At 47.2% G+C, this 22,163-nt stretch overlaps 1 protein-coding gene across 4 annotated transcripts; it reads left to right on the top strand.

The window, feature by feature from the left end:
• On the top strand, positions 1-13,239 carry LOC308466124 (uncharacterized protein). 4 transcript variants are annotated; one of them, XM_080986676.1, is made up of 3 exons: positions 1-40; positions 2,005-2,178; positions 6,202-13,239. In XM_080986676.1, exons 1-3 carry the CDS (start codon positions 16-18, stop codon positions 7,236-7,238), a joined length of 1,236 nt encoding a protein of 411 aa, XP_080842802.1. In that variant the 5' UTR covers positions 1-15; the 3' UTR covers positions 7,239-13,239. The 4 variants fall into 4 exon arrangements, with proteins under 4 accessions (XP_080842802.1, XP_080842803.1, XP_080842804.1 ...); XM_080986677.1 differs by lacking the exon at positions 1-40 and adding an exon at positions 174-297; XM_080986678.1 differs by lacking the exon at positions 1-40 and adding an exon at positions 310-493.
• Positions 13,240-22,163: the final 8,924 nt, after the last annotated feature.

The following is a 22,163-nucleotide window of genomic DNA, read 5'->3' as shown; positions in this document are numbered from 1 at the left end:
GATTCAGGAGCCTCTATGTTGGAGGAGGGGGAGAGCCAAGGTAACCCCCCTCATTGCCATCCCCGTCTGCCATCCCCGGCGCAGAAGCAGGAAAACTGCGGAGAGGGAGGGGTGCCCTCGGCTTTGCAAGGGTTAAAGGAGCAAAGCTGGATTCCTAGAGAGGACAGGAAGTGAAGGGGGTCAAGGTCCTCCATGGCTAAATTCCCTCCCTCCCACATCCCTTCCTACAAGCGGAGAGGAGGTGGCTTGGTTTTCTCTCCTTTGCAAAAGCTTCCTTGGGGCCCCTCCTGGAATCCGGTGAGTCTCCTCTCTCTTCCCCCCAGAGTGCAATGGGGAGATTGGGGTCCCTGTTCAGATCATGCACGGTGGGGGGAGAAGAAAGAAGAAGAGGAGGAGTTTGGATTTGATATCCCGCCTTTCACTCCCCTTCAGGAGTCTCAAAGCGGCTAACATTCTCCTTTCCCTTCCTCCCCCACAACAAACCCTCTGTGGGGTGAGTGGGGCTGAGAGACTTCAGAGAAGTGTGACTGGCCCAAGGTCACCCAGCAGCTGCATGTGGAGGAGCGGAGACGCGAACCCGGTTCCCCAGATTACGAGTCCACCGCTCTTTACCACTACACGACACTGGTCCTCCCTTGTCCTCTCTGCCAAGCCAGGGAGGGGAGGAGTTCGCAGGAGGTCTGCAGCTCTGTTCTTCCTTGGTATCCAGGTGCTGCCTTCCTTTTTGGGGAGGGGGCTTTGGGTCAAGAAAAACGGGGCATGCAGATAAACCCCCTTCAGACTGAGAAGTCACATTTGTGAACAGAGGCTGCAGCCAGAAGGGAACATTTGCACATGGGGGGAGCACAGGGAGAAGAAAAGCCCATCTGCATCTGCAGCGGCACAACCGGACCACTTCCTCTGTCCCAGATGCAACAACACATGTCTCTCCCCTATTCAGGCTAAACAAGTAGGTGAACTAATGTCAAAGCAGATTTTAGATGTATTCCCAGGAAATGCTAAAGCAAGGATAAAAGACTCCTTCTCCCAACATTCTGGGACAAATGAGCGATTATCAATAACTGGGTGCCTTGTGCTACTAACAGAGGACATGGAATGCATAAAATCATTTTTCCCCCTGACTGTGATAAAATCCTTACTATCCTGATAGGTACTTGTAAAGCCTTCTGGGAGAAAATCTAGCGGAGGGTCTGTGGGTTTTGATAAACAAGAAATGGAAATTGGTGTTATCTCAAAATAGACTAGTTCTCTCAAGCTACCCTACACCTTTGGGAATCTTGTCAGAAGAGGAGTGCAAAGCTCACCTCAGGAGTTTTTTTAAAGGGTATACATGCCTGGTGTCTTAAGAACAGAAGAGATTTAGGACATGTGGAAGATCTATATTTTGATGGCTTCCATGCCAGGGTGGGGGCCACATTTTGGGACTGGAGACTTGTGAAGATGGTGTATAAGCACAGATGATATCTAAGGAGGAGGGGTGTATTAGTTTCCTGATATTTAAAAAATGTGGCATCGGCTCCTCTGCTTCCACGTATAGATTGGGTCCCCATGCAACTCTTGACAGAGGCGGATACGGCTACACCATCTGCCTGGCTTGCGATGAGAGAGCTCAAAGATTGTGAACAGGGCTCTGCATACAAAGCACCTAGCATGGGGGCACCTACATGTAATATCTACTCTGCTCTTTTCTGCCCATGCTCTGGGGTTGCAGTTTTCAGGCTTGGGGACAGGACAGTGACTGGTTTTTGCACCAAGTTCTGTCAATAATCCCCACTGAGTTCAAAGGGATCTATTCTCAGGTCACTACTGTGCAGACCGTGCCAGCCTTACGAAGTGAAGTGAGGAGTATACAGAGGAAATTGGAATCACTGGAGATGTTTAGAAATGGGGCTTCTGTTGGGAAGGGGCTGCCCCATTTGTTCTTCTCCAGGGGCAGGAGAATATCTAGGCAGGAGAATCCCTGCAGGGCCTCTGAGGCTCCCTTTGCTTCTTCCTCTCTCCCAGGACCCTGCAGCTTCTTTTGGCTCCTCGACTCCTCAGGAAGGATGAAAGAGACGAATCCTGCAAACCTAAGGAAGATGGAAGGGGGAAGATGGACGGTTGACCTGGTCAGGTTGTCTCCTGCATCCCTCCCCACAACCTCTGAGCGTTCCCTCCCAGGGACCTCCGAAAGATCTGGTGAGTCCCAAGGGAGTGGAGCTGGGGACGTGGATGGAAGGAGCCGGAGAGGTATCAGGGCTTGCTCAGTTTGGGGGTGGGGGGACGCAGGCAGGCGGATGGAGATGGAGAAGGGGAGCACTTTTTTGGGCTCCTCCACCTGCTTCCTGCCTGCGCCTTTGTCATCTTCAGGCAATTTGAGCTAGGAATACAGTTGAACCTCAGAAGTCGAACAGAATCCGTTCTGGAAGTCGGTTCAACTTCCAAGGCGTGACTTTTGATTGGCTCTTGAAATGGGAAGAGCCGATCGGAAGCTGCAACGATGCAACGTCACTTTCTCTTCCTGGCACTGCTGGGCCAGCCCTCTGCTTCCCTTTCCCTCAGGCGAAATCCCCAATGGAGTATGAATCACGAGCGACCGTGGGTTTTCTTTGGGAAAACAGGTTGCAAACAAACTTTATTATAACAGATGTCAACAAGGAGTTTTGGTTCTTCTTCCACAGAAATGGAACAAAGAGTGCTGTTGTTTTTTTCTATTAACTTGAATACGGTCTAAAGTTATAGGCTGTATGCTGTTTAGGTTTAAGGTTACTTCCTTTTACACATTTTCCATGGATCAGACTTCTGCACACAAATTTCTGGAACTGAATCCTAATCCTGTGTCTTCCGTGTGTTGCCTTTTTCTTTTCTTTTTGGAATAACTTTTATTTGCTTTTAAAAGCAAGGATCATAGGACCACTAAATGATGAAATATGTAGACCGGGGTCAGCAATCTACCATCCTCGGGCAGCAAGCGACTCACGGGGGGTCATTTAACCGGCCCCTGAGCTGCCCCCAAGCCGTCCGCTCGGTGAGTCCCGTGTCTACACACGTGATCCTGCCCACGGAGCGATCTCCGTGAGAGTGAACCAGCCCAGGCGAGGTAAAGCTTGCCGACCCCTGATGTAGACTGAGTCTTCTCATGTCATTTGTATATCTCAAAACTAGCAGAATCTATTTGCAGGAATATCTGTAACATACGATTCATCATTAGCAGTCAGTGTGTGAGTTCTGGGTTCATGAAATGTTTTAAACTGGAAGAAAAAATGAGGAAACAGGAGAGAACAGAGAGCATTCAACATTGCATAGCTGAATGCCTAGTCAGGAGCACTTGTGGCTGTTGTGCTTAGATAAAGTGTGAGTTATAGTCACTTTTCCTCTTATGTTTCCAATGAAACAATACAGAGTTGGTCTCCTCATGAACACGGGAGGGGGGTTCAAACTGAAGAAAGTGATTTACGTATAAATTTAAATTTAGACCAGTCAGATTGAGGCAACTGCTGATGGCGTGTAGTTTTCACAGACAAGGCATGGATCCTGTCCAAAGAGCTCTGCATAAGGAAGTAAAGGAGGAGAATCGTAGGATCATGGACCCTCTCAGTAAAACTCCCTGTTGGATCATAAAATCAGTTTTGAAATTCCATACATACTTCTGTCAGGGGTCGGCAACCTGCAGCCCATGGGGGTCATTTAAGTGGGCCACAAGCCACCCCCAAACCAAGCTGCCCGCTCAGCGAGTCCCCGCCTGCTGCACTAAACCAGTCCAGGGCGGGGACTCGCTTCCGTGGTGCCGGAAATCAGACGCAGACACATGAGCGATCCAGACCATGGCGGGATCTTCGCAGGGCTGAACCGACCCAGGCAAGGTAAACCTTCCTGAGCCCTGCTCTGTGTGATGAACCTTCGCTTTTTTGATGGAGATGAAAAGCTGAGCAGTTGGCTCCTTACTTCTCTCGCCCTGACCTAGCCACTGTGATCCACGCGACAGTCACCTCCAGGCTTGATTATTGTAACTCACTCTACGTGGGGATGCCTTTGAGACTGACCCAGAAACTCCAGCAGGTACAGAATGCCGTGGCAGGACTCTGTGGTGGGTCTGGAAACCTTTCACAAGAAATACCTCTGCTCACTCAGAGATATATTTACAGTCTTTATTTACATACATATTTACACGGTACAGGACATAGCTTCATGCATTTGAATCCTCGGTAGCAGATCCAGGCAGTGGGAGCTTTTGGCTCCTCCTCCAGCAGAGGAGCTTGGGAAGCCCCAAGCGCCTCCTTTATTCCCTACATTTAAACCCCCTTCTGTCCTGTGCTGAAGGAGTGGGCATTGACTCTCTCTCTGTCCTCCCTCTGAACTGGTTGAGTGGTGTTGATGGTCTCCAGCATCTGGGAGCATCCTTGCCGCTTGAGTTCCTTCCGCTTACTTGTCCTCCTCTCCCTCTCCTGTCTTTTCTAACGGCCCTTGTTCTTCCCCCTCCCTCAGCTCTGGGGCATTCCCTGGCAGCCCCGTGACAGACTCCTTACGGGGTCCTCACAGCAGGATCACATTCACCCAGTGCTATGCCAGCTGCACTAGCTCCCGCTGGAGTACAGGGTCAGGTTTAAGGTGTGGGTTTTAACCTTTAAAGCCCTATACAGCCTAGGACCCTCGTACCTATGAGACCGCCTCTCCTGGTAATGTCCCACGGAGGACCTTACGGTCTTAAAACAAAAACATATTGGAGGTCCCGGGCCACAGGGAGGTTAGGCTGGCCTCAACCAGATTTAGCAGTGGCCCCAATCTGGTGGAACGCTCTGTCACAAGAGACTAGGGCCCTGCGGGACTTGACATCTTTCCTCAGGGCCTGCAAGACAGAGCTGTTCCACCAGGCCTTTGGCCAAGGCACAGTCTGACCCCCTCTCTCCTTCTGTAATCTTCATAGAACTCTAACCTGGTGGTTGCTATTAATATGATTCTGAATTAATTCTAAAATGTATTTTAATTAATTGACTGTGTGATTTTATGAATTTTTTACCTGTTGTTAGCCGCTCTGACCGTGGCTTTGGTCGGGAAGGGCGGGGTACAAATAAAAATTTATCATCATCATCATCATCTGGGATTCCAAGATCCTCACCGTGAATCCTGAATGGAGGGATATCAACTGTTTTCTCTGTGAATATTCTTCATTTCGTCAAGCTTTTTTAAGCAAGGACCAGGCTTTTTTGAACTACCCAGGCCTTTTTAAATGTCATCTTCAGATTTTTTAGGGTAGTTGAAGTAAGTTCTGTCAGGTTTGTTGTTTTTGTTTTTGCTTTTGTCTGCATTTTATTGACCAAAGAGATGACTGACCTTGGAGATGAAGATAATTCCATGACTGAGCCAAACATTATCTATCCCAGATAAAAGCCAAGTAATATATCAGTAAATATCAGCCAACAAAGGTAGTAAAAATAATAGTAAGGCCTCATAACTAATTATTTTCAGTTCTTCCTCTATCACAAGCATTCATTAACATTCTTAATTACTGGCCTCAACAACATCAAAAATACCATCTCAGGACTATTTAATTGCTCATCTTCTAACATTATGTATGCCATCAAATGCCAACAGTGCCCTTCAGCTCTCTATATTGGACAAACAGGCCAAGCCCTACGCCAAAGGATAAATGGACATAAATCTGATATCAGGAATCACAAGACAGAGAAACCAGTAGGAGAAAACTTCAATCTCCCAGGACATTCTAAACAAGATCTCAAAGTAGCTGTCTTATTACAAAAGAATTTCAGAAATAGACTGGAAAAAGAAGTTGCTGAATTACAACTTATTACCAAACTTAAAACCCTGGAGAGACCTGGTCTGAATAGAGACATTGGGTTCTTATCTCATTATACATGGTATATGTAGCTATTTTTAGCCATCTCACCCCTTGCTTTTTCCTGTAAGACCAATTGCAGTCTTTAACAGTCTTCAACAGATTTACCACACCTATCAGCCAATCACCCATTCCCACCACCCTTCTGAGTAATACCTCTCCCCACCCTCTCACTATATATAAGGGTCTGGTGACTTCGGTGTCAGTGTATCTGAAGAAGTGTGCATGCACACAAAAGGGCATATCAACAACAAACTTAGGTGATCTCTAAGGTGCTACTGGAAGGAATTTTTTAATTCATTAACATCGTTCAATAATCTGGGGAATAATCTTCGTGAGGCTCTAATTAGCTTCTCTCTTCATTGCAGATGATGATGAATTGGAAGGGAAGAACAAAGGGGACCACAACAGAATCCACATAGCGGAGAAGTCAAATAAATATTCAGGGTGTGGAGAGAACATCCGTCAGAGCTCCCAGTCCACCTCCCATCAAGGAAACAGCTTCATCCAGAGGGATAGCCTTACGTCACACAAAAGAACTCACAGTGGAGAGAAATTGAATCAGTGCTTGGAATGTGGAAAGAGCTTCAGTCGGAAGGATTCTCTCATTTCCCATCAAAGAATTCATACAGGAGAGAAACCCTATCAGTGTTTGCAGTGTGGAAAGTGCTTCAGTCAGAGGAGCAATCTGACAACCCATCAAAGGATTCATACAGGGGAGAAACCCTATCAGTGCTTGGAATGTGGAAAGAGATTCAGACTGAGCTCAGAGCTCACTTCCCATCACAGAATTCATACAGGGGAGAAGCCTTATCAGTGCTTGGAATGTGGAAAGAGCTTCAGTCATAGTAGGAATCTCACTTCCCATCAAATAATTCATACAGGGGAGAAACCCTATCAGTGCTTGGAATGTGGAAAGAGCTTCAGACAGAGGAACGGTCTCACTTACCATCAAAGAATTCATACAGGGGAGAAACCCTATCAGTGCTTGGAATGTGGAAAGAGCTTCAGTAACCGCCAAATTCTCACTTCCCATCAAAGAATTCATACAGGGGAGAAACCCTATCAGTGCTTGGAATGCGGAAAGAGCTTCAATTGTAGGACTAGTCTTACTTCCCATCAAAGAATTCATACAGGGGAGAAACCTTTTCAGTGCCATGAATGTGGAAAGAGCTTCATTCAGAAGACTAATCTCACCTCCCATCAAAGAATTCATACAGGTCAGAAACCATATAAATGCTTCCAATGTGGAAAGAGCTTCAGTCACAGCCATGAACTCACCATCCATCAAAGGATGCATACAGGTGAGAAACCCTATCAGTGCCAGGAATGTGGAAAGAGCTTTCGTGAGACGGGAAAACTTGCTGCTCATCGAAGAATTCATACAGGGGAGAAACCCTATTAATGCTTGGAATGTGGAAAGAGCTTCATCCAAAGGGCCCATCTCCTGAGCCATCAAAAAACTCATACAGTTCAGAAACCCTATCAATGCTTGGAATGTGGAAAGAGCTTTCGTGATGGGGTAAACTCACTTCCCATCAAAGAATTCATACTGGGGAGAAACCCTATCCATGCTTGGAATGTAGAAAGAGCTTCAGTCGGAGGGATAGTCTTACTTCCCATCAAAGAATTCATAAAGGGGAGAAACCCTATCAGTGCTTGGAATGTGGAAAGAGCTTCAGATGGAAGATTAGTTTCACCTTCCATCAAAATATTCATACAGGGGAGAATCCCTATCAATGCTTGGAATGTAGAAGGAGCTTCAGTCGGAAGGATGCTCTCACTTCCCATCAAAGAATTTATAAAGGGGAGAAACCCTATCAATGCTTGGAATGTGGAAAGAGCTTCATTCAGAAGGATTATCTCACTTCCCATCAAAGAATTCATGAAGAGGAGAAACCCTAATAGTGCTTAGAATGTTTAAAGAACTAATAATAATAATAACAACAGATACAGGTAGGTAGCTGTGTTGGTCTGCCATAATCAAAACAAAATTTAAAAAATTCTTAACGCTGGGCAGCTCCCAACAGACTATTGAAAACATGATAAAAAATCAAGTCTTGTTGTTGTTTAGTCGTTTAGCCGTGTCCGCCTCTTCATGACCCCAAACTCATGTTGGTAGCTTCAAGAACACTGTCCAACCATCTCGTCCTCTGTCGTGCCCTTCTCCTTGCGCCCTCCATCTTTCCCAACATCAGGGTCTTTTCCAGGGAGTCTTCTCTTCTCATGAGGTGGCCAAAGTCTTGGAGCCTCAGCTTCACGATCTGTCTTTCCAGTGAGCACTCAGGGCTAATTTCCTTAAGAATGGATGCGTTTGATCTTCTTGCAGTCCATGGGACTCTCAAGAGTCTCCTCCAGCACCAGAATTCAAAAGCATCAATTCTTCGGCCATTAGCCTTCCTTATGGTTCAGCTCTCACTTCCATACTTTATTACTGGGAAAACCAAAGCTTTAAGTATACGGAACTTTGTTGGCAAGGTGATGTCTCTGCTTTTTAAGATGCTGTCTAGGTTTGTCATTGCTTTCCTCCAAGAAGCAGGCGTCTTTTAATTTCGTGACTACTGTCGTCACCATCTGCAGTGATCATGGAACCCAAGGAAGTAAAATCTCTCACTGCCTCCATTTCTTCCCCTTCTATTTGCCAGGAGGTGATGGGACCAGTGGCCATGATCTTCGTTTTTTTGATGTTGAGCTTCAGACCATATTTTGCGCTCTCCTCTTCCACCCTCATTAAAAGGTTCTTTAATTCCTCCTCACTTTCTGCCATCAAGGTTGTGTCATCTGCATATCTGAGGTTGTTGATATTTCTTCCGGCAGTCTTAATTCCGGCTAGGGATTCATCCAGCCCAGCCTTTCGCATGATGAATTCTGCGTATAAGTTAAATAAGCAGGTAGACAATATACAGCCTTGTCGTATTCCTTTCCCAAATTTGAACCAATCAGTTGTTTCATATCCAGTTCTAACTGTAGCTTCTTGTCCCACGTAGAGATTTCTCAGGAGGCAGATGAGGTGATCAGGCACTCCCATTTCTTTAAGAACTTGCCATAGTTTGCTGTGGTTGACACAGTTAAAGGCTTTTGCATAGTCAATGAAGCAGAAGTACATGTCTTTCTGGAACTCTCTAGCTTTCTCCATAATCCAGCTCATTTTTGCAATTTGGTCTCTGGTTCCTCTGCCTCTTCTAAATCCAGCTTGCACTTCTGGGAGTTCTCGGTCCACATACTGCTTTAGCCTGCCTTAAGCATAACCTTGCTAGAATGTGAAATGAGCGCAATTGTGCGGTAGTTGGAGCGTTCTTTGGCACTGCCCTTCTTTGGGATTGGGATGTAGACTGATCTTCTCCAATCCCCTGGCCACTGCTGAGTTTTCCAAACTTGCTGGCATACTGAGTATAGCACCTTAACAGCATCATCTTTTAAAATTTTTAATAGTTCAACTGGAATACCATCACTTCCACTGGCCTTGTTATTAGCAGTGCTTTCTAAGGCCCATTTGACTTCACTCTCCAGGATGTCTGGCTGAAGGTCAGCAACCACACTACTCCGGGGTGTATGAGACATCCATATCTTTCTGGAATATTTCCTCTGTGTATTCTTTCCATCTCTTCTTGATGTCTTCTGCTTCTGCTAGGTCCTTACCACTTTTGTCCTTTACCTCCCCCATTTCCCTAACTCAGGGGATGGGACTTCTTCCTCCCAGTTCCCTCCATGGAAACCTAGGGAATGGGATCCGTTCCTGCTCATTCTCTGCCCCAGAGATTAAACGGAAACAAGAACACTCAGAAGCAGTCATAATAATAATAATAATAATAATTTATTATTTATACCCCGCCCATCTGGCTGGGTTTCCCCAGCCACTCTGGGCGGCTTCCAAAAGAATATTAAAATACTGTGATACATCAAACATTAAAAGCTTCCCTAAACAATAAATCAAAGCTTCTCTGTTCAAGCTACTTGGCAGCTGCACAAACGTTCCAGGCAGCCTATTTTCACTTTTCGGCAGCTGCTGTACTCACAGTCTATCTGCTTTTTCTCTTCCGTCTCTGAAGAGGCTTGCTTCACGGGACTTCCGGGTTAGCGCGAAAGGGAATGGCGGATTCCCTCCGAGCTCCGAAGGGAATCGGCTTAGTAGAAGACGGGTCTTGCCGCCGCGGCGACGTGGGTACCCTCAGAAACCACAGGCGCTGAAGCCTGGGGAGTTAGTGACTCGGCGGGCACCATTTGCGCCCCCCCGACCTGCAAAGAAGCCTTTTTAAAAGCTTCGGAGCGGGGGACGGAGAGTGGCGTGGTACTGTGAGTAGACCGCTTCTTCTGCTGAGTGAAGCCGCAAGCCATGACCGGAGAGCGCTGACTTCTTCCTTGGAACATTTGGACTCTAAAAGTAACAACCCGTGAGTAATACGGAAATCGGAATTAAAAATCATCTTTTTTGAATTTGGCACGATCGGGAGAGGTGCTAAAAGGAAGTCCGTCTCCCCCTCCTGTAGATAAATTAAAGCAAGAACTGATAACTAAGGTTGTGAGAACATCCTTCTATTTACGGGAGAAAAGTTATTAATTCTACGATTTGGCAATATAAGTAACTTTGCTGGAGGATAAGAACTGACTTTAAGAGCTGAAGTGCAACCCCCCGGGACCCGGGAATGATCCGCGAAAGAGCCTGTTGAGGAGATACAAAGAATTTGACAGAGAGGGACTGAGAGAGATTTGAGGGCCTCGGATGTGAGATCTCCAGGCTGATAGTTGATGGACTGATGGACATTTTTTGGGGATCAAAACCGGGAAGGGAGGGGGTGAGAGTTTTGGAACCCAAAGGGTGTATAATTATATGTTGTTTTCTGTTATTTTGTTTTGTAAATAATATGAAAATTGGGAAATTTGTGGAAGGGAAATGGGGTCGACCTTAGAAAAATATGTAAAGGATGTGTATTTTGGTTTAATTGAGGTTTATAAGTTAAATTTGGTTAACTAAGTAGAATTAAGTAAAATATCAATAAGGTAAAGGTTGGAGATAAGAACTTGCTGAGTAAACTATTGGAGTTGGGATGCAGGAGGGGGAGGTGTGGGGAAGTCAGGGAAAGTGGTTAAGAAATTAGGGATTTGAAATTACATGTGTTTGTCTTTGTGTTTGTATGTCTGTGTTGTGTATTGTCTGTGTTTGTGTAAATTTTGAAAACCCAATAAAAATTTTATATAAAAAAAGGACACTCGTACAAAAAGCAGGTGGCTAAACAGCATGCCAAAGGTAGTGCCCCATAAGTTGCTCCCCATGTCAATGTATAAACCAACAGCCGTCTCCACTGGAGGCAACAAATGCTGCAATGCACTGAAGCGGAGGAAGATAGAGGAGGGTGGAATGTCGTCCCCCCATCTGTAAACTGAAATTCATGGTAAGAAAAAAATATGTTTTTACTAGATGGAGGGGGGCGCCATTCCTGATAGGGATCTACCAGAACAGTATCCCAGCATTGGGGAGGGCTTCCTCTGCCTCCAGATCCCTGTGGAACTCCTCTCTGCAGCATCCGAAGAAGTTTGTACCTACGGGACCGCCTCTCCCAGTCTGCCCCACGGAGAGCCTCAAGGTCCATAAATAACAACACCCTAGTGGTCCCAGGCCCTAAGGAAGTTAGATTAGCTTCAAACAGAGCCAGGGTCTTTTCAACACTGGCCCCGGCCTGGTGGAACGCTCTGCCTCATGAGACCAGGGCCCTGCAGGATCTGATTTCTTTCCGCAGGGCCTGTAAGACAGAGTTGTTCCGCCTGGCCTTTGGCTTGGAGCCAATTTGATTCCTTCCCCCTCTTTTTTTCCTTTTCTTTCTCCTCCTGTGATGAGGCTCCATTTTAATATTTTAATGTTTCAATATTTTAATGTATTTTAATCTTGTTTTTAAGTTGTATTCATTCAACTTGTTTTTATTGTTACTTGTTAGCCACCCTAAGTCCGGCCTTGGCTGGGGAAGGCGGGGTATAAATAAAAATTATTATTATTATTATTATTATTATTATTATTGGAAAACCTTCCTTAGGGGGGAGCGGGGCAGACTGATGCAGAAAAATTCAATCTCGTATTTTATGTAACAAAAACGAGTCAAATAATAATTTTTTTTGCTTTATGCATGGCATAACTAATCAATATTATAATAGCAATCAAAAGAACAATTATAGTTAGAAGATAATGAGAATATGACGACTTGAGTAAAAAATGGGTTTTGTATCATTCTGCCCCACCTACAGAGAGCTTTGATACATTGGATGTGGCACTTTGATACAAAGTGTAAATTTTATGAGAATGTTAAGTATTTACAAAAATTAATGAAAAAACTTTTTATTGTGAGAGATCATAATCAGCCTTACAATTGGTTACTTAAAATCTAAATAACGTATCAAAACTAACAGTGTTTCACATATATCATAGACTTTACGGCAGGTTTTCTTACAAAGCATCAAAACATATTAATCTTTCCTCAAACACATCCATTTAAGAAAGAACTTTGGAGAAACTTTAGAAAGTATAAGAACTCACATTAGGTAGTCAAAAATAGTAATTTAAACAAAAGGCTTATAACAAATAAGATAATTACTGAACGTTTAGCTTCTATTGTACATTATATCCACTGAAGTCAATAGAAAAAGTATACAGTGGTACCTCGGGTTACATACGCTTCAGGTTACAGACGCTTCAGAGTACAGAATCCGCTAACCCAGAAATAGTACCTCAGATTAAGAACTTTGCTTCAGGATGAGAACAGAAATCATGCTCCGGCGGCGCAGCAGCAGCAGCAGGAGGCCCCATTAGCTAAAGTGGTGCTTCAGGTTAAGAACAGTTTCAGGTTAAGAACGGACCTCCAGAACGAATTAAGTTCTTAACCCAATGTACCACTGTAAAGAGATGAAGGATAAAGAGATGAGCCCTTTGATAAATTTGGTTTTGGCAACTGCAAAACAACATACAAGATCCTGGTTTTCCCCTGAGATATGACACTTGAAAATCGGTTGTATTATATTTAGAAATGATTTTGGCCATGTAGTAAACAACAGTATTTTTCTTTTCAAATATAATGAGTAGGAAATCTCCAACAATTTTATTTTCAGGATTGGGAACATCAAAAATTGTACACTAGCAGGGCACTTCTATACGTATCAATGTGCCCCATGTCTTAGTGTATCAAAGTGCCCGAAACAGACATTTTCAAAAAATTAACACTTATTAATAAAACCACTGAATTTATTTTAAAATCACATGTAATCCTGATAACTAGGTGGAATAACTTACCTTTGGTCTTTTTAAATCTTAACAATTTAAAACAGCGTTGGAACACTTTTACATTTCTCATAATTTTTCATTTGGCTGCACTAAAAACACACCTACTCTTGTCAAACGCCAACAGCTAACTGGTGGGCAGCGTGGTCACTGTTACCATAAAGCACCAATGCTGCAGCAAGCAAAGGCTCTAGCAGCTCAGCCAGCTGCTTGTGGCTGGAAAGCCAGACAGGATGTTTGTGACTGTTGCCATGGGAACAAAGGGGCAGTCCATTCTGTACTGAGCACCGGATGTTAGCTCAGTGTGTGTGTGTGTCATATGACCCGTACTGGATGTACTTGGGAGGAGTTTCTTCTTGCTGTTGTTGAGTGCAGACATGATTCTCTGTACTGATGTAAGAGGCAGAAATAAATGATGTAAATAGTTTTCTGTCTGCTTCTTTCCCCTCCCTGGGGACACCAAAGGGGAGAGAGGAAGAACGGTGTGTTCCTCTCATACATCTGAGAAGAATCGCCGGACCTCGCCTGCTTATCAGCAGAGTGGAGACGCGGGGAGGTCGACAGGAATATCTGCCGGTGCCTACGCTGTGGCACATTCCTCTGACCCAGGCAGAATTCCAACAGTGGCAGCCTTCGGATGGTTTCGATCCATCGAACATCTGCATGAGAGGCTGGTGGATTGTCCTCCTCTGCTCCAAGGAGGAAGAGAAGCGTCTGAAAGAAGCCAGAGGCTCCACAGACAGCTGGTGGAAAGAAGAGGTGTTTTCCAGAGCAACAAAGTTCAAGGTATGCTGCATTTCGGGCTAAAAGTGTGAACGCAGGAAGATTAATTCCCTGGTTCACGGAGCTGCGTTTCAAAGAAAACAAAAGCTCCGGAGGAAGAGGCCTGCAGCTTGAAGGCTGAAGCCTGCATTCCACAAATTTTTGTGGTAGATAAGATGTCCTATTGAAATGCATTGTTGCTAGGTAACGGTCCTGGAAAGTTACTGGCAAAGGGGCTGGACTCTGAGTGTGAGCCTGGGAAAGCGAAACAAAATCAGAGAATGTTTCGGCTACAAGGTTTACGAGCTCTTGGAAGGGACTTTTCAATAGCAGCCTGAGTTTAGTTGCCAGGTGCAAAGAGCGTAAACAATTTGCAGTTTGCTGCGTGAGAAAGGAAAAAACAACTGTTGGATTTTACAGTTTGTTTGACAGTGTGAGCTGGAGGCTTGGCTTCAAGATGGATGCCAAGAAAGGGGGAGGTTTGCCTTGCCCACCTCCCTTAACCAATGACAATTATTCATCTTGGTCTGTAAAGATGAAGGCCCTGCTGCAGAATCAGAGGCTTTTTGATGTAATTGAAAACCCCATCCCTGCAGCACCAACCAGAGGTTGGGAGTCACAGAATGTAAGGGCCAGGACTGCTATAATTCTGTATGTCTCAGATGATCAGTTGGTGCATGTTCAGCATTTAGAAAATGCGAAAGAGGTATGAGACACGCTGCGTACAACGCATCAGAGAGATGCTGGTTCTTCAGCGTTGCTGTATTTTGAGAAATTGACCAATCTGAGACTTGCGCCTGATGGAGATGTTCAAGCGCACCTGACAGAAATGAAGTTTCTGCGTCAACAGATGGTGGAACGCAATTTCCGTCTTCAGGAGGAAGTGTTTTGCTTCATGATGATAAACAGCCTTAGCCGCACCTACAAGGTTGTTGCCAGTCAGCTTGGTTCCCTACCGGCCGCGCAGTTGACCGCGGAGAGAGTTTGTGCTGTGGTCCTGAATGAACACGACAGACTTGCTGCACTGGAAGAAAAAGACAGGGGGAGGGAAGAACAGAGTTCTAATTCCCCCACTGCTGATGCTACTGGAGAGCATGGTGTAGCATTGAGTGCTGTCCGATGCTACAATTGTGGACAGACTGGGCATCTACAGCGAAACTGTAAGAAGCCGCGCCAGTCAAGAGGAGCAAAGAGCAGCTCTACGAAGCCTCAGGCGTCAGGCAAAAGCCGTACCAAGTGCCAGGTGAAACCTGCAAAGGCTATGATGGCGAAAGGAACCACGCCAGATGTTGGGAACGCCTTCGTAATCGACACGGGCTGTACAAAACATTTGTGCCCGCACAGAGGACTATTTTCGACGTTGAGGAAGCAAAGCTTCACTGTGAAACAGGCCAACGGTCAGGAGTTGGAAGCGACTGGAATTGGGACTGTGTATCTTGAGAGTCTGAACTTGACTATAAGTGATGTTTACCTGGTTCCAGAACTGAGATTTAATCTGCTGAGCGTGTCGCAGATTGCAAAGAAAGGACTGAAACTGTCCTATGATGCTAAAAGCTGCAAGATCTACAAAGATGGAGAACTGTTTCTTACTGCCAAAGAGAAAGATGGACTGTATTTGTTGACTTTTGATCAAAGTGATTACATGAAATGTAATTCTTCTGATTCTAACAAAATCTCTCTTGCAGGTGTGACCAGTGTGAGCACCAAGACCAAGAAGGTCGACAGAGCATTTCAGCGGGTGTATGCTGATGTGATTGGTCCTCTAGAACCATCTAGAGGCGGTGCACGATTTTACCTTTTGTGTGTGGATTGTTTCACTAATTATTCTTGGGTTTATATGATGGAGAAACCGCAAGAAACTTTAGAAAAGTTTCAGGAGTTTTGTGACAAGGTTAAAAGTATGCATGATGCTAACATTGATTGTCTTTTCACAGATGACAAACAAGTTTTTCTGTTACAGAAGTTTCAGAAGTTCCTGGATGGAAAAGGGATAAACCACAAGGTTGCAGTTTCGCAAGAAGCGTGGAACAGGGGGGTCTGTGTAAAAGTGAACAAAGAATTGCAAAAGGGGATGAATGCGCAATTGCTGAGTTCACATTTGCCACATGAATATTGGGCCGAATCGCTAGCGTCCTATCTTCATGTGTGGTTGAGAAAAGTCTCAACAGAGTTGGGATGTTCTCCTTTTGAGAAGCTGTTCAATAGAAAACCTTCTGTTGCCTACTTTAAGGTTTTCGGGTCTCATGTGAGAACAGAAGCTCCAGGTGGTGTAAAGAATGCCAGAGGCATTTTCGTAGGTTATGAAAAGGGTCTCTACAGAGTAATTTTGTCTGAATCTGGTCAGGTGATTCTCACAAAGTTCCTAGAGAGTGCTCCAAAGCAAGAGCGGATAGTACAGACATTTCCCACAGAGGATTATGATGATGATGATGAGTTTGATCTTATTGAGTTCAGTAGTACTGATGATGACAGCGATAGCTCAGACAGCTCAGTTGTCACAGTCATTGAGAGGAAATCTCACATAATGACTAGACCCTCAGAAGAGGAGGATGAACCATTGATTAAGCTTAGTACTGGTTCTCCAGAGAATTCAGAGGCTGAACCAGAAAGCAGAGAAGAGCAGCAACTTTTACGTAGGTCTGAGAGAGCAACGAAGGGTGTACCACCCAAGAGGTATTCAAAGGAGTTTGCTAACCTTGCATATGTTGCTATTGTAAACGACCAAGGACAGATTGAAGCTGTGTCTGAGTCAGAGACAAAGGCACAACAGAGAGTTGTTAACCGAGGTAATGCGAAGTCACACAACCAGAGAGGTACATTGGTTAAACCAGTGGCGGGTAGTTCCAAGGGTGGAACTGAAACAACAGGGGAATGTTATAAGTATAACAACTGTTTGTTTTCTTCTCTGGATGACGCTTTGCTCGCGGCACACATTGATACTTTAGGGGGAGTATGTTACCATAAAGCACCAATGCTGCAGCAAGCAAAGGCTCTAGCAGCTCAGCCAGCTGCTTGTGGCTGGAAAGCCAGACAGGATGTTTGTGACTGTTGCCATGGGAACAAAGGGGCAGTCCATTCTGTACTGAGCACCGGATGTTAGCTCAGTGTGTGTGTGTGTCATATGACCCGTACTGGATGTACTTGGGAGGAGTTTCTTCTTGCTGTTGTTGAGTGCAGACATGATTCTCTGTACTGATGTAAGAGGCAGAAATAAATGATGTAAATAGTTTTCTGTCTGCTTCTTTCCCCTCCCTGGGGACACCAAAGGGGAGAGAGGAAGAACGGTGTGTTCCTCTCATACATCTGAGAAGAATCGCCGGACCTCGCCTGCTTATCAGCAGAGTGGAGACGCGGGGAGGTCGACAGGAATATCTGCCGGTGCCTACGCTGTGGCACATTCCTCTGACCCAGGCAGAATTCCAACAGTCACAACTGTTAAATTCACACATCTATAGACACGTTTCTCGAAATTGAAATATTGTTGGTGTATCAATGTGCCCCGTACATCAATGTGCCCCCCTCCCCCTACATGCCAGAGAGGCTGCTTCCCTGGGCAAGGAAGGAGCAGGAATCCCTAAAGGGGAGGATCTGTATGTGATCCCATCTCTAGAGCTCACATAAACACCAGAGGGAAGGTGGCCGGGGCGTAAAAGGCAAAAGCATTGGCCTCGAACGCAGGCCTCAGGGACGCTTCTCCCCGTTCCCCCCATAGAGACCTGGGACCCCTTCTCCAGGAGGGACCTCCAAGGAGGAGGAAGCCAGGGCGGATCAGTCCCTGGACCTTGGAGGCAATGCCTGGACTCCTCCGGAAAGATGCAATATAATGTTCCATTCCCCATTGGCCAGGAACCTAAGCTCCTTTTGGGGTTGTCATTCCACACCCCAAGGTTCCTCCGAGGCCTTGGGGAAGGAAACTGAGGCAGGCTCTGCTTGCTCCCCAGGGCCCTGCAGGGGATTGGCGGGGCTGTGTCTTCCTCTGGCCATGGCACCCCCAGGAAGCCTTGGAAGAAAGGCAGGAGACCCTCAGCAGAGAACAGCCATGTCTGGTTCTTCTCCGCAATGGCTTCCTCTTCTGAGAGCTCCCTCTCTTTCTTGTCTGGACTGGACTGGGAGGACTCCAGTTCAACCAGTTCCCCTGTAGCCTTATGAGGCTTTGCCCTCGGGTGGGAAAAATATTGTGCCCGGGAAAGGGAAGTGGGAGTCAACAGACACTCAAGGAATAGTTTTGGAGAAAAGGCTTTTTATTTCTACCATCCATGAACTGGTAGAAGGAGCAAGTGTGATAGTTCACAAAAAGCATGCACGAGTTCACAATCATGTGCACAAGCATATATACCCCTTTCCAGTTCCCTCCTCCTTTCTCCTCCCTCAGGAGTCCTGCCCCATGTTGAGGTTCCTGAGCATGTACAGAAAGCTGTCTTGGGACTATTGGACTCTTCCCAGGAAAGGGGGAATGAGAAGCCGAGGGGGTTTTCAGCATGTTCAGATATGTTTCAATCTCTTGTTCTGGCATGGTTCCCGGACAGAAAGCAAGTTGCAATGTGGTTCTTTAGCAAGGCCAGAAGGCATGAGAAAGGCCTGAGGAACAATGGCCTGTTCTCTACCTTTGTTACAGCAGAGCAGAATGTTTCTGATGCTTAGCTGCTGAGAAAATGATTTTGAAAAGCTTTGAGAAGCTTTGAGCCTGCTTTAGTGGGGGGTGACTTCGGGCCTAGGTGGGGTCACCTGTCCTCACCTTCCTTCACCCCAGAGTCCCCTGCTGCAGTGGCCCCATGAGACCTGCAGGGATCTGGAGTGGGAGCAACTTCTCCTGTTGAACTACTGCCTGAGGGAGAGGAACAGACGTCTTAGCCCGTTTTGGGGGCAAGTGAGGGCCATCCAGAAAGGGCTCCTGGGACCCCGAGGGGCCAGAAAGGAATTCTCCAGCCTTGTCTGGGAAGAGCCTCCCTTTCCCGTAGGCCGGCAGGTGGAGCCCGTCTCCTAGCGCTGACTCTTGGGGTGACGAAGGAAGCTGGTCTGGGGGTCAAACTCCCCTGAGGGAACCCTCCACCTCTGAGGAGATAAAGCCCTTCTCCTTATTCTCCTCCTTGGGCCTCCGAGACAGAGAGGGCCTTTCCCTCCTTGCTGCCTGTCCTGGCGCAAAACCTGGCGGATCCCCCTAGGCCGCTTGCCTGGCATCTCCCAATGGGGAGGCCTCCTCCGTGGGGCCAACATGGTGAGGAGAGAGGCTGCCCTGTGGAGGCCAAGCCATCATGGCAGGAAGGCAGCTGAGGACCAAAGGTGCCGCCCTCCTTCATCCGGGAGGAGAGACCCCGAGAGCGTGGGACCCCCAAGGCCCACAGGGGAGCCATGGCGTCTCTGGGAGTGGCTGGGGCCTCCGGGAAAAAACAAAATGGCGTTCCCGCCTTTTTCAGAAAAGGGCGGGAAATGGCGTCTCCTGGCCCTGCCGCCTCCTGGGCTCCTCTTGGGCCTGCCTGGCCGAGGGGGGGGGTGGGAATCCAGCTGGCCCCAAACAATGTGGGGGGGGGGGGAGAGAGAAACATGGAGAGAAGGCAGGAGAAATGAAGGATAAGCTGGGAGGGGGAGCAGCCAAGAGGGAAACTCAGTGGGAAAATTCCCTCAGGAAACAGGGCAAAGGAGAGGACAAGGGAAAATCCGCACAAAACTGGCCCTCCAGCAAGCATTTCTCTCTCTCTTCTCTCTCTCTCTCTCTCTCTCTCACACACACAACAGACCCAGCCATCCCTGCCTCCCTTCCCTCTGGAAATGACTTTGCAAGTGGAAGGCCCTGCCTCCTCCAGGAGGGGAGTCGTTCCTGTCAGCAATGGCTTCCCCCTCCACCTGGCAAACATTTCCATCCTCCAAGAAATTCTTTCATTCTCAGGGCATCTCAGCATATTCTTCCGCCATCTTCATAAGCCTTTCCCCCCTTTCGCTAGGGCAAGGGCTCCTTTCCATTTTTGTGCGCGGACCCTCGTGGAGAAAGGCTGGCTCCTGCCCCTCTCTCTGGCCAGGGGCCCATGGGGTTTCAGGTGCCCCCACAGGGCCTGCGTCTCTGGAGAACAGAAACCCAAAGCATTGCAGGCAGCCTTCCCTTCTCCCTTGCCAAGATGGCTCTCTGCCCTTCTCCCCCTTTTCCTTCCCCCAAACTCCTTGCCCTCCCCTGGAGCAGTTACCCTGCAACCTCCCAAATCCCCGCCCCCCCCTCTGGTCACACCTGGGGCAAGAAGTCTTGCTGAGGACCTTCAATGGCTCTCCATGGGTCTCTGCTGTCCGCTTAATAGCCCTAGTTTGGCCAGGCTGCCCACAATCCCTTTGCATTTTATATTTCTCCCTCTCCAAACCACAAATAATCCCAATCCTAGCATTTCTTAATTCCACGTTTCTCCCAAATCTTATATCCCTCTTGCCGCCGCTGCCCTAGGATACATAAACAAATGAAACAATTCCTTCAGAAGCTCTGGTCCGGTTGCACCGAACATGCTTTTTTTAAATGAAGGATGGCCAAGATGGCCTGGGAGGCATTACTGGAACCTGGTGGGATGAGACTCAGGACAGAAAGGAGTTTTGGTGACTTTAAAGTCGGCCGTGCAGGTCGAAGTTCAAGAGGGGAAGCTTCAGCCTGGTCCAGAGTCCTGTTCTCACAAGCAGGGCCCGGGTGCAAGAGGACTTCCCCCTGGGGGTTTCCAGCAACTGGGGTCCAGAACCTCCAACCTTGGACTCCCATCTCCTCCTCCGTGGATTTGTCTGATCCTCTTCCAAAGCCATCCCTGCCTCCTGCTCCAGCGAATTCCGCAAGTTAGCTGCGTGAAGAAGCAGAATGATGCCAGCAGGAACTATACCAGTGGGACTCCTGCCTGTCATGCAGGTCTCAGCCAGCGGGGCATGCTGGCCATCCCTATTAATGTGGGCCAGAGCTTTTCAAACGTTTCCTGTTAGCGACACACTTTTTGGACGTGCATCATTTTGCAACACAGTAATTCAGTTTTACAACAACAACAACAACAACAACAATAATTTGTACCCAGCCACTCTGGGCGGCTTCCAACAAGGATTAAAAATGAGCATTCACAGGACACACCTACGCACTGCAGCCAGCACACAGTTTGGAAAGCTCTGGTCTAGGGAAAGGTGCACTTTGATACTGGGATCGAAGGTGTTAAATCAGCAAGGGAGGGGAGGGAGAGGCTGAAGGAAGCCCCTCCCTGCTTGGGTGACGCAACCCCTTCCTGGAGACAGGAAACTGGGTTTCCAGACCCCCATTGTGCTCCTTCCTGCTCTGAGGGAGAAGGAAGGAGTCCTGGGGGAGAGGGAGAGGCCAAATCCTGCTGTGGGGCAAAGGGAAAACACAGATGCAGAACACAACAGAATCTCTCTCCCCAGGACTGGATTCCCAGGGGAATATATTTTCGAAGCTGCAGCCAAAGGCTGGGCAATGGAGACTGGATTTCTCCTGTGTCCTCGCAACCAGAATCCTTGGCCTCAGTTCCCTTTGTAGATTTGCAAAGGGGTCTCCCAAGGCTCATCTAGTCCAACCCCGTCTTGGCAGGCCATTTCTCCATTGTTAAGAGAAAGGGGCCACTCTGGTGTTCCCCAGAAGTTGTGGACTACTGTATTTATTTATTAGATGTGTGTACTGCAACTCCCATCAGGCCTGGCCAGCCAGTGGGCATACTGTTCCACAACCGCTAGAGGGCACCAGGTTGGCAAACGCTGGATCTGCACATTACTGGGGTCTGCATGGACCCCAATGCACCCGCTTTGCGACTTTGATCGGTAGAACTGGCAGTGCTGCTGGTGCCACGTAATTCCATTTCTGCGTCTGTAAGGAAATGGAGCTTTGGAACTCCCTGCCTATTGACACCCAGGTAGGCTCCTCACTGGTACAGCTTTTGGCACCTGCTGAAAACATTATTGCTTGGCCGAGATGCATAGGGTGTTGACATATTCTTCCCTTGTTTAAAATAGCTCTCAACAGCATCCATCGTTGTATTTCTGAATTCCACAGCCTCAGTTCAAGGGATGTGTCTGCACCATCTGTGGAGTCACACACACAGGCGGCAGTCTCAGCCTGTTCCAGCAATTTGCACACCTCTCCAGCTTCCCTGCACGAGCCGGTTCCACGTTTTCCACCCACCCTCTCCTGTCAAGTCAGAGGACCAATCCCTCTCTCAATACTGGGGCTCCACACTCAGAATCCAGTTCTGCCTTTGGCATAACTCACACCAGCCCAATCCTCCTTGCGCTCCACCCCAGGCTTTTGCTGAAGCTGGCCTCGTTTGCATCGACTTCCCCTCTGGGCTCTGC

The sequence above is a fragment of the Podarcis pityusensis genome, assembly GCF_964106645.2.
Source record: "Podarcis pityusensis genome assembly, chromosome: 2".
Taxonomy (NCBI): domain Eukaryota; kingdom Metazoa; phylum Chordata; class Lepidosauria; order Squamata; family Lacertidae; genus Podarcis; species Podarcis pityusensis.
Note: the sequence above shows the minus strand (reverse complement) of the source record. Positions and strands in the feature narration are given on the sequence as shown.

Coding starts and splice junctions, on each gene's coding strand:
- LOC308466124 (XM_080986676.1), top strand. CDS start 16: ATGTTGGAGGAGGGGGAGAGCCAAG. Junction 41..2,004: donor GGAGGAGGGGGAGAGCCAAG/GTAACCCCCCTC, acceptor CCTCTCTCCCAG/GACCCTGCAGCTTCTTTTGG. Junction 2,179..6,201: donor AGGGACCTCCGAAAGATCTG/GTGAGTCCCAAG, acceptor TCTTCATTGCAG/ATGATGATGAATTGGAAGGG.